Here is an 18,931-nt window from a genome sequence, read left to right as displayed (position 1 = left end):
CGATAGATCTACTTGAAGATGACGGCTTTGAGTAACAGTGATCATTATGTGAAGTGGTTACGGGAAGGGTTTTGAAATAATTATGATCTCCAATAATTTGTGACATAAAGACGCATCAAGAGAAGCAAAAACTGTTGTTTTTTATATGTAACGTAATTAGGATTTGAATACTAACGTTAACGTTGTCATGCACATTTCACGATTTGTGGAAATCTTAAATAAGTTGGGTGTATTTGTTTAACAAGTTATGTACTGTACACAATACGTCGTCTATATAAAATTAATGTCACATTTAATTTTAGAACTTTACGTACATGTAAATTTACACTAAATAGGCCTTAATTTATATTACAGATCATTAGACTAGATCCGCTTGGTCAACTGGTATTCCGGTTGTTGTTATTACATATTGTCTCTGCTTTTTGTAAAAAAAAAAAATGAAAAGGGCGATATTTGTCTTCATATATATACCAGTATATATATTAAATTAATGTCACATTAAATCTTAGAACTTGTACGTAGCCTTACGTGTACATTCACACTAAATACAATACTAGTGAAATAGGCCTAAGCTTAAATTTATATTAGGCCTATAGATTTTGGTCGACTGATATTCCGGTTGATGTTGTCGTTATAAGAGCGCAGCTCTCTGCGCGGCCAAATGTACGTATTTGTAGTCTCCACTATTGGGAAAACGTGCCTTCCATCCAGGTCCACTTTGAGCTCCCAGTCCTTTCATCTATCCAGCAATGATATTGTATCTGTCTTGTCTTGCTCCACTGTCTCGCCCTCCCTTACAAAGATCTTCGTACTACCAGGTGTTGACTTTGGGAGCTTACTTCTCCTTTCTTCCTATACAATAATTGCCAGCTCGCGTAGGACCTTATCGTGACGCCATCTGTACCGGCCTTGTGACAACGATATCTGACACCTTGACAAGATGTGGGCCATTGATCCCTGGCTCCCACAGAGTTGATATGATGTGTTCTCTATAAGTCTCCACTGGTGATGATTTGCTTGGGACGGTAGTGTGACATATACAGCTCTTAACAGGAATGCTATCCAGTACTGGTCCTTCCTCCACACTTCTGACCAAGATATCTTCTTGTTTGGCAATTCCAACTTCATCCACGCCCCATTGCTTTCCCAGCTCAACAGCTTTTGCCTTCCTCTTGTCCTCCTCTATCCGCCTGACCTCTTGTCCTCCTCTATCCGCCTGACCTCTTGTCCTCCTCTATCCGCCTGACCTCTTGTCCTCCTCTATCCGCCTGACCTCTTGTCCTTATCTATCCGCCTGACCTCTTGTCCTCATCTATCCGCCTAACCTCTTGTCCTCCTCTATCCGCCTGACCTCTTGTTCTCTTCCATCCGCCTGACCTCTTGTCCTCCTCTATCCGCCTGACCTCTTGTCCTCCTCTATCCGCCTGACCTCTTGTCCTTATCTATCCGCCTGACCTCTTGTCCTCCTCTATCCGCCTGACCTCTTGTCCTTATCTATCCGCCTAACCTCTTGTCCTCCTCTATCCGCCTGACCTTTTGTCCTTATCTATCCGCCTAACCTCTTGTCCTCCTCTATCCGCCTGACCTTTTGTTCTCTTCCATCCGCCTGACCTCTTATCCTCATCTATCCGCCTGACCTCTTGTCCTTATCTATCCGCCTAACCTCTTGTCCTCCTCTATCCGCCTGACCTTTTGTTCTCTTCCATCCGCCTGACCTCTTATCCTCATCTATCCGCCTAACCTCTTGTCCTCCTCTATCCGCCTGACCTCTTGTTCTCTTCCATCCGCCTGACCTCTTGTCCTCATCTATCCGCCTGACCTCTTGTCCTCATCTATCCGCCTGACCTCTTATCATCATCTATCCGCCTAACCTCTTGTCCTCCTCTATCCGCCTGACCTCTTATCCTCATCTATCCGCCTGACCTCCTGTCCTCCTCTATCTGCCTGACCTCTTGTCCTCCTCTATCCGCCTGACCTCTTGTCCTCCTCTATCCGCCTGACCTCTTGTCCTCATCTATCCGCCTGACCTCTTGTCCTCCTCTATCCACCTGACATCTTGTCCTCATCTATCCGCCTGACCTCTTGTCCTCCTCTATCCACCTGACATCTTGTCCTCATCTATCCGCCTGACCTCTTGTCCTCCTCTATCCACCTGACATCTTGTCCTCATCTATCCGCCTGACCTCCTGTCCTCCTCTATCCACCTGACATCTTGTCCTCATCTATCCGCCTGACCTCTTGTCCTCATCTGTCCACCTGACCTCTTGTCCTCATCTATCCACCTGACCTCTTGTCATCTCATCTACCTGCCTGACCTTGCTCTGTAATGTTGTAATGTGCGGGCATTATTTTCTTTGTAGATCCAGTCTGCTGAGGTCGACCACATGTTTTGTTTATGAAAAATGTTGACATTTTTTCTTGGTTACACAACTCTCGTGTTACTTCGGAATTGTCGCGACGATGTTCGGAAGAGTTCGGAATGATTCGACATCTTTCGAGTCTATTTTTCACGTGTACACGTTAAAAAGATTTTTTACTTTTACAATTAAAAATACATCCAGTGCTGCGACTTTATGAAAAGTGGTAAAATTAGAATGTTTAAATCTCACACACAGACGGAGAAATATGTGTATAACACTTAAACAGTTTTTAATAGGTGTTATTTATGGGAATACAAACACTTCTTGAAAACTGTCAATACTCACAATCATGGACATTTGTTTTAAAAAAGAAATAGAATCCGAATTTCACTGTTTTGACCATCCTTACGACCAATTAAATAATTATTTTTATTTTAATTTGTTTTCTGTGAGGTATATGAATATTCGTGTAATTGACAAACTAATGACTATATGCTCCATTTTTCTTTGAGAAAAACAATAACACACAGCCAACCCAGTATTGTCGCTCAAAGTGACAGTATATATACATGTGTGTTACCCCTACAGTACCTTCTAGTGAAATTCCGAAGATATAAATACTCACACTGTACCTCGTTATTAAACGTTCTATGATTTACAAGATTTACACAAAAAAACCCTCGATATAAGCTATAAATGACGTCACACAGGTGATTTAAGCCATAATTTTGAAGTAAAAAAGTGAAATCGTTTCTCTAAAAAAATGCAAGAAATGTACTTTTTTAAAAATGACTGTCAAATTAGTCATTTCTTATAATTAGCTTACATGTATAATAAATTCTACACGACAGAAATTTATTTTTTGACATGCATATCTATATGACAACTTCGAAAATCACATCAGAATTCTTCAAAATTTAGGGGTATGAGTAATTAATTTTGTTCCTGCTATTCTGAGAAAATATACTAGATTGACTACGTGTTGCTATTTCTGTTTTCCAGTCATACGGATCAGACAACCATATTCGGAAGATAAGATTGCCTTACCTGGTTTTACGTTATGAAAAACGTGAAGTATATCTACACAGAATAGCTCATCATCAATCACACCGGCATATCATTTCTTCGACTTCGTTATTATATGAACTCTTATGTCAAAAAATATATGATTACGGGGGAAAAAGTAAATATAGAAATGTTCTAGCCTAAGTGCTGAAAATTATTGATAAACTTTTGGATTTTTGTTTTCGGAAACGTAGTTGACATACTAGCTATACTTTGCAGAACTGTAATGCAGTTTTATATTCAAACTACAATGATGCAAATTATTGTTTAGTTTCAATGCTCAGTAAAACTAACGTTAAATACGTCATAACGTTGCGTTGATCCGGAATTTGTAACCCGCTTGTTGGTTTTCTAACTGGGTATCGTAGTCCATAAAACGTTTGAATAGAGTGCGTCACTTCAGAGGTAAAATCAAGTATGCTTTTCACTGCGATTCATTTGTTTGCAGCCGCAACAGAAAACGTGTGCTCATGAATGATGTCTGGTTTTCGGGAAATGACGAGTGGCCCAGAAGCTACCATTTGCCTAGGTAGTAGGGTATCTTTTGACTGCTGAGTAACTACTTGTTATACGCCTGAAATATTGGTCTGTTTACCAGACGTACGGGTTTCACAGACCGGTTTGTTTCAGTCTTAGTTTTGTTACAGTTGGGGCTTACTCTACTCCCATAACATGAGAGTCGGCTGGTCAGCCGTTTTTTTTTATCGGACATTATTTTGTTAGACACGACGTAATGTTCCAAAAGTGTCTCGTCGTGCAATACCTCTAACATAGTTGGAGTAGGCTTACTCTCGCATTTGATTTGGGATTTTGCCATGATTTGGGGAATACTCCCGCATTTGAGTAGCAGTCCTGCATTTGAGTATTCATTAAGTTCTACATCTACCAGGTTATCAACCTTCTTCACCGTGTTGAAGATTATGTTGATATTGAAGTGTGTGTTATGTACAGGAGGTGTTTTTATTTTAATGTTTAATTTGATTTTAGTTTTTTTTTTTTAAATTGTTCTTAGGTGGTAGTTGTTGCCATGTCAGAAGAGAGTTTGTTCAATTCTAAAATTGTTGATGGAAAGAATGAATATTTTCGACAATTGGTTCTACAATGATTAGTTTGATAGCACAGGGGGGCAACTCAATGAAAATGGATGTTGTCGTATACTCATCAGTCCATCCACTAAATACAAAAAAATGTACGACAACATCCATTTTCATTGAGTTGGCCCTCTGTGTTTGATAGAAGAAAGGATGAGAGTGTCTTGTTGGGCGAGTTTGTGGTTTTAAATATTGATCTTTGTTTATAGCAACAAGTCCATGGGTGATCTTATACATCATTATTAGACGAGCATTTGTAATCTATCAGATAAGTTTGGCCAATACAGATCTTGTAGCATGTTGCTGACACTTGAGGTGTTGTGATATCTTGTTACCAAGCGGGTTGCCCTTCTCTGTACCATGTCTAATTTTTTAATGTTTGTTTTTTTATAGGGATCCTATACTGAATAAGCATGTTTCAAAGATGGATGCACAAATTACTTGTAGGCTTGTTTCTTTATAGATTTAGAATTTACTTTCAAATTTCGAATGAAAACTAATGATGCATTTGTATATTACATATAGTTGTTATATTGGAGTCCCATTTCAAGTCTTGTTGGATAATAATGCACAGGTATTTGGCTTTGTCAGTATGTTGACGGCATGCAGTGGCAGTGTAAGTAATAGTTGTATTTAGATAGGGTTTTACATTTTGAAAATTGATATTTCATTTTTCCATTTTTTTCCCCACTCGGCTTAATTTAGTGCTCATTTAGGTAAACTTGATATGGAGGTTTGTTGTGAGAGCGATCATGGTTTAGAGCTAACAGTAAGATAATTGCCAAAGAGTATTTTAAATTTTGTGGACGATAACGAAACATTTTTGATAAAAACATTCTATAACCTGGCAAACAGTGTTGGATTTATTTAAGTCAATTCGTATTCTTAGTTGAAAAGGACATGACACAGAAACACTTCCTTTTGAAAAGGGGACTGATATTTCATTAAAAACAGTACAAAAATAAAGCATGTTTGGCGTTAACTCGGCCCAAGGAGCCGATCCAGACCTCCATGGGGGACCCCGTGACTTTCTACTGGTACATAAGATGACAGTTCACCATCGAGAATGACTGACTGTGTTCTACCACTAAGACAATTTTTAATCCAATTGTACTTGCAAAAATAAAACCTATGCATTTTAAGTATTCTAATATTCAAAATGTTGGTAATTTTTGGGGGTGAGAAACGCATCAAATTTTCTTCTTGATTTATGAGTATACAAATTACAGCACATCTAACTTTAAAGTAGCACTCTTATTATACCATATACTGGTTATTTTTGGGGGTCAAATTTTCGCGATTTGATCTAAAAACGAGAAAATCAAATTTTAATTTAGTGTTTTAAATTTTCGAGATATGGACTAAAGGGTAGATATTGTTTAACCATTTCTCTTTATTTTGCGGATCAAATTTTTGCTATCAAAGCAATGTGCCGTGAAATCGCAAAAATATTATCCTTGCAAAAATAATTTGCCAAAATGAGTGAAGTAATATTGAATAATAACTTTCACCCGTATAAAGACAACTATAAGTAATCAAACTTGTATACTAATATTCCTATCTACTCAACAGATTTAACTAAACCCTTAGTATTAAATGTTATTAAATGTATAGACAAATTTCATCGTTTGCTTTCTTGCATTGTAGCCTCCATGTTCAAATCTTCCCTTGGAGTTAGACATGGGTAAGTTACCATATACTGTACTTGTATGACAGTTTTATTTATGCATTCAACCTTTAAAGGCCCACTACCTTTCCAAAACAGCTTTTAATTTTTAAAATGGGAATTAAAACGAGATCGATAATTTTGTAGCGTCGCAAAAGTTATTAACTTACCTTTAATACTACACGTATTATCACCTTCTGAACAATTTGATTTAAAATAAATGAAATAATAATTTTCATAACGCGGGTCGTCTTATGTTTCCCGCCGTCGTCCTAAATACCGCGCGGTAGTTGACTATCACTGCTCCAGACGGCAAAGCAGCGAAATGACTCTCCACTGTAATCTTATATTACGCAGGAAATCTTGCATATGTTTGGTGTTGTAACCTCATCTTAGGCCATCGGCATATATTTTCTGATGTTATTAATGTTTTTAAGAAACCTTTTTATTTTGCTCCGGAAAGGTAGTGGACCTTTAAAAATGTGAATGAAGCATTGAAAAAGCTGTCAGAAAAAAACTTGGATCAACTCTATAACTCTATGACTCTAAATTAAGAAAACAAAATAGGAATAGCCAGTATATAATGTAGCTGTATTGGATTTTGTGCCACACAGCTTTTAAGCAAATTGTACAAAATTGTTTCAATATGCTGAATACAGGTATTTCGTATCAAAGGATTTATCATCATTATAAACTATAATGTCAAAAAATGTATAGATCTTTGAAATTACAAATGATCAGTGTAGCGTTATTGCTAAGCATAGACTTTTTTGCAGCTCTACAAAATTACCAAACTTAATTGTTTTGTAATTAAATTTTAAAAATCAAAAGCCATTTCGGTTTTGAAAAACACCTTTAACATTTTATGAACCGTTGGCTATTCTTGGAAACTGCAGAATGAACATTTTTAACTACTTGAATTTTTTTTTATTACAGATTGAAGTGTGTAGTGGATGGAGACAAAGAACTATACTTAAGGTCTGCCTTGCTGGTACTACAGAATCTGGATGTGGAGGTAACATACTGGTGCTCCCTTGTTGATATTGTATATCATTATTTTATAGGAAAACAATCTGAACATATCAAAACAGTTGTGTCATTGGACAAATGTTATACCATGCTTTGATATCACTGTGTTTTATATACATATATGTGTGTGGGGTTAATGTGAGACAGTGATGTAATTTAGTGCCACATCTGTTACATTGAGTCTGTTATATTTTCATGACTATATTATTATACATGTGGTGGTCTGTAAATTAAGTGCTCTTTGAGTTTGATGTTTACTGGTTATAGCAGTTCTATGTTAGTGTATATAATAGGTATGAACTGGATGTTGTAAAATCTGGTATAAATAATGATATGTTTATAAGCCCTATATCCTTGTAAAGATTGTCAAATAACATCAGCAGTATTCTTTTAGCTTAACATGTTATAATCTGAATTAATTGTATGTTGAATAGATGAATGTTTCATTATAAATGTTTTGCAGACATGACTGATTCAGAAAGCCATTTTATAATTCATTCACAGCATCCAGTGGGCCAGTACCTTGTCACCACCTGTCAGTCATTCCACAAACGCCATGGTAACGGAGTAAAGACACTGCTCTTTTTGATTGGATCGCTAATGAAGACAACAACACTTCAACGACAAAATGTAAATAATTTATTTTTTCCTATATCTTTACAAAACAGAATCCATTTATTATAGAATTGATTATTTTATAAATATCATTTTAATATTACTTTGGGGTTTATTTTTATATGAGATTTAATGAAATGTCCTGATCTTCAGAATATTCCTGTGAGTGACATTGTGTCTGCCATGCAAGAAGGGGTCAAGCAGTGTCAAAAGGTCCTGGAAGAGGTCAAACTGCCTCTTTCTGATATTATACAGTCATGTGATGAATGCCATGAGAAACTGAAGCCATCAGACAAGAGCAGACATACAACAGAGGAACAGTTACCATGTGGTGTGACAGGTAATTTTTCTACCACTTCAGGGGCCTCTTCAGGGTTCCTCCTAAGTACAAACGTTACCAGAGAGACCAAAGAAGAGCAGGAGTCATGGCAGTCACCCGCTGATTCAGAAGTGAATCAGTTACCATGTGCAACAGCAAAAGATTTCAGTACAAGATCAGGGTCCTCTTCAGCCATTCCATCACATATTGACAATATGATTCAATTGAACAATAAAGAGTGCAGCCCAGATTCTGAGGAGGATTTAGATTGGTTCTTTCAGGATGACCCCATCAATCCAGGTCATGCAAATGTTAACCCTACCAATGTTCAAGGTCATAAAAGTCCAAGTTATTTTGAGAAAAAAACAAAAAGTGACTTCATGGAAAGTTTAGGTGTCTTATTGCAATCCAAGGACCAATCAGATGATTCAGATTTTGATGATTGTTTTGATGATATTCCTGTATCAAAAAGTATTGACCTTGGAAAATCTGCATGTAGTGTTAGTGAAAAGTCAAGACTACAAGTGAATGATCATTCAGAAAGATCTGTTACAAAGCTGGTTGATGTTTCAAAAACGAAGACTAACCTCTCCAGTCAAGTTATACTGAATCAAGGTCATTCAGGGCAAGAAAGCTTGTCTGAGGAACAAGAGGATGACTTTGATTCCTGTTTCAATTTGAAATGTGATGACAATAAAACTGATGCTGGGAACTTCTGTGAAGGTCGACATGCAGAAGGTCAGCATATCAAAGGTCAAGGTCAAGGAAATACATATCGGTCTGAGAATAATGAAAAATCCAGTGGTAACCAAGATCCAGCAAGTTCTCTTGAAATGAAATTACAGAACATATTACAGCAAAAGACTAAAACACAGGGACATAAAATGGTGTATAATTCCAGTCGACATTTCAAATCTGTAGAATCAACTGTTGATTTTCTTAAACTTGGAAAATTAAGTACAAATCAGGAAGCTTTGTCTTCAAGTGCCACTTCTCCTAGCAACAAAGACTTTCAAGGTCAATCTGTGAAATCACAAGGTCAACTTCTGGAAAACCAAAGTAATTGTCAGGAGACTGCTCAGTCACAAGATGAAAAAGAAAGTTTGGAAAATCATAGAGAAGAGAATCTGCCATCTAGAGATACACTTAATGACATTGATTCAAAGACACCAGAAACAGGCCATGAGGAAGGTTTAGGGAGCAAGATAGATTTCTTACTTCAAACGGCAAAGTCAAAGAAGGTTTCCAGAGCAGTGCTTCAGAGTCGTCACTTCAGGGAGATAGGACAGAAGACAGACAGTGATATAGACATAAGTGTAGAGGTCGGGGGACTCTGTGTCAATGCTGAGATAGATTCTCAAGGTCAGAGGCCTGGAGAAGGAAAAGATGTGACGGCTTTGACATGTCAGCTGTCAGGGGTAGATAACCAGGGACTAACTATGCAATTACACACAGGTTCAGAGGTCAAGCAAACAGGTCAGCAGAGTTTGGAGGTCAAGAAACAAGAGCTAGGCATACACCCACAACAACCTCAGAGTTCAGAGATTAAATGTAAAACACTAGATTTGCTAACAAAACCAAGGCAAAGTTCAGTGGCTGAGAAAGTTAATATAGATTCAATATCAAGTCAGAACAATGAGGAAATTAGAACTTGTGAAAAAACAAAACCAAATAAGAAAGACTTTGGTGTTTCACCCGATACCAGTATCAACAGAGAGATTGACTGGTGGGCGGGGCTAAGGGGTGTGGCCAGGAGTGTCAGTCATAATGATGAAGAGATGATGGACATCCTGATAGAGGCAGCTAAGTCACAGTGGAGGACTGAGGGATGTCAGGATACAAGTCAGGCCAGGTAATACTCCAAGCAAAATGTCACAGTGGTTAGGTTTCATGGCTGCACCAAACTTCCCTATAATATTTTATTATATATTTATTTTAACATCATTCATAGATACATCACTGATTTTCTTAGTCTAAATAATATTCTTTTAAAGAGTATGGTTACCAGCAAGCAAATTCTAAGATCTTGTTAAAAAGTGATGTACTTGGGAATTTAGTTAAATGGTTTTTTTTATTTATAGCATAGTTTAAACTTGTCTTGATAAATGAAAAAAATGAAAGTATTCAGTACCTGTATTGAGCTGGAAAAAGTGCATGTATGGAGACTGTTACCTTCTTTGCAATGTTGACTTGTCAAGAAGGGTCTTTAACATCTGTTATCTTTGATTTTTTTTTTGAAGACTTTCATTGGATCTGCTGTACTGCTGTGTAAGCCTAGGTCCCATAGCTTCACCTCAGCTAGTGTCTGGAGTCGTCATATCCACAGATGTGTCCAACGTACCACTCATCTACCAGTACAGGGGCAGACAACTCAATACTATTGTAAGGAATATTAAAATAACATACCGTAATCAACCTAATAAGTGACGATATTTAAAACTGAAGGGGCACTTAATAGTACCAAATTTGGGCTGACGTTTCACAAAATTATTGCACAGAGGCAATTATATAAGAAATCAAATAGAGAAATCTTCCTGGTTGCAAGTAATAGTTTTCACCTGTTTTGTCAATGAAAGTAACCTTGAGGCATCAAAAAGGGGAATAGGCACCTATAGGATGGGGGTGCTTTAATACAGTATACCAGACAAGGTAAATTTATGTCTTATGGAATTCTCCTTTTCTTTTGATCTTGCTGATTAAATTATTTATAGCCTCTTTAGTCTCTTAACATATTTCTTTTTTCTTCCAGCCTGTGTCTTCCTAAAAGTATTTTAACATTTTACCTACATTAAGAAACTTTCCTGAATTGTCTTGTAATTTAAATTTGTCTTTACTCCACATTTTCTTCAAAGTATTTTCAATTGGAATTGAAATGATTCGCAGATGGTAGATTTATTCAACCCAATGTGTCTAAGGGCACTTAAACAATTTAAGAAAATAAGGGGGACACTTAATAAGACCTAATGTAGACTATCCTTTCACAATATCATTGTACAAAGTAAGCCATAAATCAGTTTGCAAAGAAATCAAATAAAAAACTGTTGGTTGTCATATTTTTGGCATGCCTTTTTTTGAGGTTTAAGTGAAAATAGGGCTTCAAAACGGGGATAGGGGTGCTTGCTAGGTTGAATACGATACTTGTGATTTCATACTAAATTGAGTTTTAATCATTGTAGATGGTAAATGGTGATATAAAATCAAACTATCATCACATTGGATACAAACGACCACTGGACACTCAGAAAACAATGACTGCTCAAGGTGTCTACAGGATAGCCCATAAAGATCGCTGGATAGAAAGTGTGAGGAATATACTGACAAAGGTGATTGTCTTAAAAAGATATGTCCATAGTGAGAAAGCAAATAAAGACAGAATTACCATGGTGCAACTCTGCTTTATCTTGTAGCTTAAGGCTTAGATTGATGTTTCTTATTTTTGATAAATTTCAATTGATATCAAGAGAGTCGAAGTGGAGGGGAAAACTTAGAAAATTAAAAATTGAGAAATTAATGTTGAAAATTAAAGGCTTTGGTATTAACCTGGTATCCTACAAGTAACTGCTTAGCATGATAAAGACCATCTTCGCTAGCCAAGGCTTCTGATTATGTTACACTCCACAAGCGAAGATGGATAAGACATTCTATTTGCTATCTTAATTATGAACTGAAAAAATAAACAAATTTCATGCAACATTTCAACAAGAAAATAAATTTTACTATTTCATATAAGAATTCGGATTTATAGAAACATCATATCTCTAAAAATGTTTCAGTTTTCCATAATGTGTCTGCTTGTCCGAGGTTCAATCTGTGAGGAGGTCAAGGTCATGTGTGAAACATTTGGGGTCATCGCCATAGAGAATGTTCCATATAAGGCATTGCATGTGATGTGTACAGCCTCCGTCACCAGCATGACCACCTATCTTACTGACGTTGACAAGGTAAGCGATATCTGAACCTTATAATATACTGTCAACATGAAATTGAAGTGAGAGGGAAATCCATACTTCATACACAAATGGTGTTCAGCGACACATATTTCTTCTATCATTATTATTTTATGCTAAAGGTTGCACCCATACATGTATTTATAAAATATGTGTTTAAATGAAAACGTGTACCGTATCTTTGCATTGACCACAGACACTGTCTCAATATTTTGTGCGGTGAAATTAACTTTGCCCAAAAATGACATGTTGACAGTCCTACAAAGTACTGACAAGTGTGTTTGCATTTCTTGTAGCTTAAATTAAAACTACTTTTGATATAATCACCATAATGAGTGAACTGTTGAAATGCTCTAGATCAAATGACATATTTTACCAACTTGCAAACATAAGAGTACATGCGACCGATGTGGCCATCCTCTAATTTCTCATTATAATGAAAACTTCTCCTGTCCACAGACCAACGTTTGTACCACTGTTTCCATGGATACATATACAGAGAAGTGGATGATGGGATACCAGACAAACTTTGTGAAGGTTATGTGTCACAACACACCTGTCCAGGTAAATATGTACAAAAGTCTTAACTTTAACTATCTTTGTATTCATTTGAAAAAAGTTAGGATAAAGTTGTATTAAAACAAATCTTTTTGGCTCTCTTTCATCAGGTAAGACAAATTTTATCTAAGAATAAGAGTACACCGTATTTAGACCCAAAATAATGTATGTCTGTTTAGGGTTACATGGGCAAAAAAAGTAGGGTGGGTAGGTCGGGGGGATTTTTTTTCTTTTTTTTAGTGTCTTTTACTCTAAAATAATGGCCGGAACGGGAGTCCGAGATCAAAATCCCTACTTTTATATTATTTTTGGCCTTATGTGTGCGCGTATTGTGCGCAGGTACGTTTTGCATAGCCTACAAACATTCTTAAGGACCAAAATCAAATGGTTCTATTGTTTATCAGTGCTTAAAACAACCTTCTGTTCATTAAAATTTACTGGCGAGAGGAGTTTGACACGATGATTGACACTTAAATAATATAAATAGAACTTAATATATTGTTTATTATTGTTCCCTTTCAGACTTGTGTGATCAGTCACCCCACCACTGGGGGAGGCGACCTCCTAGAACAAGATTTCTGGCGATCTGCTAATATCCTGTCATCTCTTCTCTGCTCGGGATATGTTCTTCCTGGAGGGGGGAGAACAGAACAGCTCATTAGTGAGGCTCTTCTAACAAATTCTGGTAAGTAGTTGACAACAAAGAATTTTTTTTCAGATCTAGCAAATTAATAATTTTTTTTAAAACAAACGTGCATGTGACGTCTTGATTAGTTCAAAATGGAAGGACGAATGGCTTCACCCTGCTGAACACCTTTCATAATGATAAAAAAAGACATTTTGACCTCTGGCTATTTGATCCAGGCCAATTGTCATTATTGCAAAAAGAATATGAAAATTGTCTATCTGAAACTATAATACATCCTTCCTTTCCATGGTTTTGATGTTGCATTTGCTTTCAGGTTCTGCAAATGAAGACAACACTTATGTACCTCATGTTCTACAAGATATGGCAGTAGTCTTACATGATTACTACACCACCGTCTGTCTAAACACAGGTCAAGGTCATACAGCGAAAAGGGCAAGGTCACACATATTCTCTTCCAGACAAAGGTCAAGGTCACACAGACCCACCTTCAGGCAAAGGGCAAGGTCTCACATATTCTCCTCCAGACAAAGGTCAAGGTCACACATACCCACTTTCAGTCAAAGGCCAAGGTCATATAGATTTATGCCTTGTCCAAAATCGAGGTCACATGGTTCCTCCTGTGAAATGTCAAAGTTACATAGATTCAGCAGCCAAAGGACATGAATATTCTCCGCTCAAAGATCATGGTCATATTTCTATTGACAATGCCATCACCAATGAAAGAGACATTCAAAATATACAATTGTTTACATCTGATGAAGGTACTTCTGTGATATATGACGACTACAGGTCCAAGATGGCCGGCATAGAAACGGCTTGTGACTTTGTGTCGACAGTCCTGATGTGTGACTCCTACATTGTAACTGGAGTGGACCAGGCCACAGATTTAGGCCAAAATCCAAACACAACACAATATCACTCTGGAAAATTTGGGGATGTGATACTCTGATGAATAAATGAATATTTTATTTAGAATCTTGTTTTTAGTTTGTAAAAGTCAGTGTTTAAGCTTTCCTCTTTATTCCTCTAAATCCATCTGGATAACCCGGTAATGAAAGCAAACCAAACTTAGAAAGTTAATTGTACATTGAATCAAGTCAGTTTTTCAGTTATTGACATTCATGCAACATTATTATAGATTTATACACAAGTAAACAATTTGTTTATTTGGTATGCTTTACCTTCGCTCTTGGCCATATTAGTTACTGGAGGCAGTTATAATGGAGTAGAAGAAAACATAAACTTATAGCAAGAATCTGGTAACTGCCTTGTCATTGCTGGATTGCAATTTAAGTTCAGAGCTAGTGGTCAATGTCACTTTAACCATCTATACATGTAGATGTAAAAGAGGTGCTGTGGAATAGTACATACTCAAACATGATTTGATACTTTATCTCAACCAGACTACAAGGTATTTGAAATATTTTTTCTGTCCATTCAACACTTATCAATTCAATAAGAATACTGCAAATCAACTTATTTTCGCGGCAAATTAATTTCACATTTTTAGGACAAATGAATTTTGTGATCAAGATTTCTACTTAACAAACGGTTTATGGAGGTTTATTTTCACAGTTTCTTATTGCACACGAAAATAAGTTGGATTACAGTAAACAGTTGGACCAGTAAATCGAAACATTTACAGGGTAAAACTTATCAGAAAGATCTGGAAAGAATTGTCAAGTTTCTACGGTTATAGATATATTTCTAATGATGAAGAAATGCAGCAGCACACTAAGCCAGAGTTTTATAAACAGATAGATAAAAGATAACAAAGACAATGATTTCAGTGAAAGTGTTTAATAGTTTTGGGAAAATTCAGAAAAATAACAAAATATAGAAGAATAGTAATGATTTATAATAAAAACATCTTGAGATTTTGTTGTCATAAAAATACAAACATTGCACAGAAAGTAACAAATTATGCATGTTTAAAACAAAAAATAAGTACAGAACTGTACAGGAAAGGAATTCTTTTTCAAAATTTGCACTATATTTTCTTAAAATTAATACCGGTAGTTTAAAATCTGCCTTAGAAGCAACCTCTGTTTAAAGATGCTCCACCGCCGACAGAGCATAAATGAAATTCATCATTTGAACAATAATTAGTGTTTAATCGTGTATACATAAGTCTAATTAACACAAAAAAATGATATGAAATAATTCATTTTGCCTTTGGGTCATGCGCAATCAGTACTTCATTCCATATAGGATATAGTGCCACAGAATTTTTTCGGGATGCAATTAATTATTTTTTATATTTTTAACTTGAAGTAAAATAAGAAACTCAAACTTTTCAACGGCGGTAATGTTGTAAATTAAGTAACTTTTTTAACTGAAGAAAAATACTAAATCGTCTGCTGCTGTTTTTGATAGTGAAAAAATACCATTTGTCAGCGGTGGAGCATCTTTAAAGACCACCTGCTTAATACGACCACTTTCTCTCGGGGTCCCAAATGGTCAATTCAAAACATTAAGCCCTGTGTATAAAGACAATTGTTTTAATAGGTTTGACTGTACATGTACAGTGTATATATATTTTTGAGACCACTGTTGTTGCAAAGCTTTAGATCTAAACTATGAAATGATTAAGATGACATTGATAACCTCTTATACAGTTATATTTCAATAATGAAATTTTGATTTCTTTAAAAAAATGAAAAACAATCATGACCCACAAAAATAATTGTCTATACTTAGTACAATATAATTATAATGTAATAGTCATGGAAACAACCATATACATGCAGTTATCTTCTGCACAAAAGGCAGTGTCTCTCTCCTTTTGTTTAAGCTTGAAAGGATTTTGATTCTGTCGTTTGAAGTTACTATAATAACATCTATAAATATTTTCATATTTTGATTTTACATTTACTTGTCACTTACATGAGATTCCCTATATTTATAAATCTAGGTTTTGTCTGAGATACTGATTTGTAAACTTAACATAATGCATGAAAAGCGATGTGGCAAGATTATACAACTTTATTGTAATATAAAATATAAATACTTTTCTATTGAAAGCAGTGTTAAAATAAATATGACACGTGCGTAGAATTCTACAATAACTGAATAAATACAATGCACCCACTTGAATAATTATATACCAACTGTTATCTATCAAAATAAAAATACATGTAAACCCTGAATTATTTCAGAAATTGTTTCAAAATTGTATGAGAGGAGCAAGAGGCAACTGCATTAATACAATCAGTCTTGAAATTTTACGACAAACTGATTAATTTTAAGGAGTAAAAAGATTTCCATTGATCTTTAATGGTGAATGATATAGCTTAATGAGCTGTAGTTCCAAGGTATTATCTTACTGAATACAATATTCAATATTCAACCCAAGAGTTTGGGTTTATTAGTTTAATGTAAGGACATGCCAGGTTTGTTGGTGGAGGAAAGCTGGAGTACCCGGAGAAAAACCACCACCGACCAGCAGTCAGTATCTGACAACTGCCCCATGTGGGATTCGAACTCGGCGACCCAGAGGTGGAGGGCTTGCGGCAATATGTTGATACATCTTAACCACTCGGCCCCCTACAACCCAAGAAATGCCCTTGCCCTTCTCGAGAACTTAAGTTCATGCACAACCTTGATTTTAAATCTTTGTTCAATACAAACTAAAAATAATGAATAGCATATAACTAGCTTTCTATCTTATTTCTTTGGTCAATTGATTTTTGTCTTATTCGTGCAATGATTTTGAAAAGTGTAAATTTGGACACACGCTCTTATTTTTTCTTATTTTTCATTTTTTAGGCACCCTGAAAAGGGTCAAACATGAGATGTTTTGAGAAATAAGTGGTTGGTGGGATTGCAAATTCCTCCGACTCCTCTGATTTTGAAACATGCCTCAATTGTGTAAATTCAAGACGAAACAATGAATAAATATGAACATAAAATAAACATTAACATCTATGTGTCGTAACATAAACAACAGGCCAAATAGACCTGTAACAACCTATATACCTATAATGAAACTTACAAATAAATTTGTAAGATAAAAGTTGTAAGTTGAATGGGACACCAAAATTAACTTAAGTTTCTGTAATAAATACACATAAAACATATATGTATATTGTATAACATATAATAACCCAACATTTTGATAACTATAACCCAAGGCACAAAGAATAAGCCACCCATGTGAACAACAATCACTTTAACCTTATAGCTGGCTAAATTCATTTCATTACAAAAAAACATAAAAGACATAGACTTATTTATAAATTAGGCAAAACAAAATAATGTCTGTTTTTGGTAACATTGGCAAAAAAAAAATAAGGTTGGTAGTTTTTTTTTTTTTTTTTTAAGTGTCTTTCACTCTAAAGTAATGGCCGGAACCGGAGTCTGAGATCGAAATCCTGACTTTTAATTTGTTTTGAAGATAAGTGGGAAAAAAAATTAGGGTCGGGGGTAAAAGATTAGGGTCAGTTGACTAACCATAAACAAACATATTGTTTTGGTTTCATGAAAGAGTGAGACAAATACCCTCATACACCATTTTGACTGTATTACTGATGATGTCCTGTCTATAGCATTTCTGAATTAAGGTAATTAGTAGTTGCAATAGTTAGTGCTTGCAAACTTAGCTGGCTTTTCTGTTTCTTGTAAAAATGACAATGTATAGTGATATTACTAAAACTTAGACAGTTGTCCTATTTCTATAAATATGAACACAAACTTTCTGGTACAACTCGTTTGCAAATTCTTTTAAAAATGTTGACCATCAGTTTGAGATTCTTTTATGATTGCCACCTTATAGCTATAAAATAAAAGAGGCTATAATATCAAGATAATCAAGGTCACAATAAAATGTAAATTGATTCAAGTCTGAAAAAAATCATACAACTAACATATAACTTACATTCGTTGCTCTGTGAATAAATATCCTGCTTACCATTATTTCCTGTGTATTACCCACGCTGGGGTATTAGCCCAGGAGAAACAATACAGGCATACTCTTGTGATTTTGTAAAATGATTTCCAGGTAACCTGCATTGACAGATTGCCCACTGGTTTTCCCTTGACATAAACAGTATACAAGTTCATTTGAGATAAATACCCAATTCAACCCAAAAAGCCCCCATGACCCTATAAGTGCCCCTCCTCCTTTTTGATCCCTCAATTTCAATTGTTTAAGCGTAAATAAAGACCAAAACTACACAAAACTGTATGGATTTGCGGTAATTTCGGCTTATAAACATCTTTTAATTTTTCAATTTTTTAAACGCCCGGGGCGCTTATTTGGTTTAATACGGCATACAGGTATAATTCAAGGAAATATAAAGCAAAAATAGCATATTATTTGTTTGGAATTAGGCTTCAAATCCAACAAATATCCCATCTAAAAAGACATTGACGAGTGAAGAGCTATTTGCCTATTGTTTTCTGTAAATATGAATACCCTACAAGTTATGTCGTTCGCACACTTTACAAATTTGGTAATAGTTTCCACATATAGCCCACATCAGCAAGCAATACACAGGAAATTATGGTACAGCTTTGTATATAAATCTCATTGAAAGTGTTTGTTTAAAATAAAATGAAATGATAATGACAAAATTAGCACTTGCATGTGTATATCATAAAAATTAGGAAACAATGATTTAAAATTCATATC

General features: G+C 35.6%; 2 protein-coding genes across 2 annotated transcripts in view; one reads left to right on the top strand and one right to left on the bottom strand.

Moving 5' to 3' along the window:
* Positions 1–18,931, bottom strand: part of LOC138314329 (ubiquitin carboxyl-terminal hydrolase MINDY-3-like) — a 350,037-nt gene that overhangs the window by 38,109 nt on the left and 292,997 nt on the right. The gene's annotated exons all lie outside the window — the stretch shown is intronic.
* Positions 3,838–14,252, top strand: LOC138314325 (uncharacterized). Its single transcript, XM_069254607.1, is given in 12 exon segments — positions 3,838–3,954; positions 6,164–6,200; positions 7,119–7,197; positions 7,716–7,841; positions 7,980–9,997; positions 10,386–10,527; positions 11,322–11,468; positions 11,919–12,086; positions 12,552–12,656; positions 13,173–13,335; positions 13,613–13,718; positions 13,720–14,252. Coding segments are annotated over 12 exon segments (3,675 nt in total). The 5' UTR covers positions 3,838–3,899; the 3' UTR covers positions 14,249–14,252.

The sequence above is a fragment of the Argopecten irradians genome, chromosome 2 (genome assembly GCF_041381155.1).
Source record: "Argopecten irradians isolate NY chromosome 2, Ai_NY, whole genome shotgun sequence".
Lineage (NCBI taxonomy): Eukaryota > Metazoa > Mollusca > Bivalvia > Pectinida > Pectinidae > Argopecten > Argopecten irradians.
This window is presented reverse-complemented; position numbering and strand designations above follow the sequence as displayed.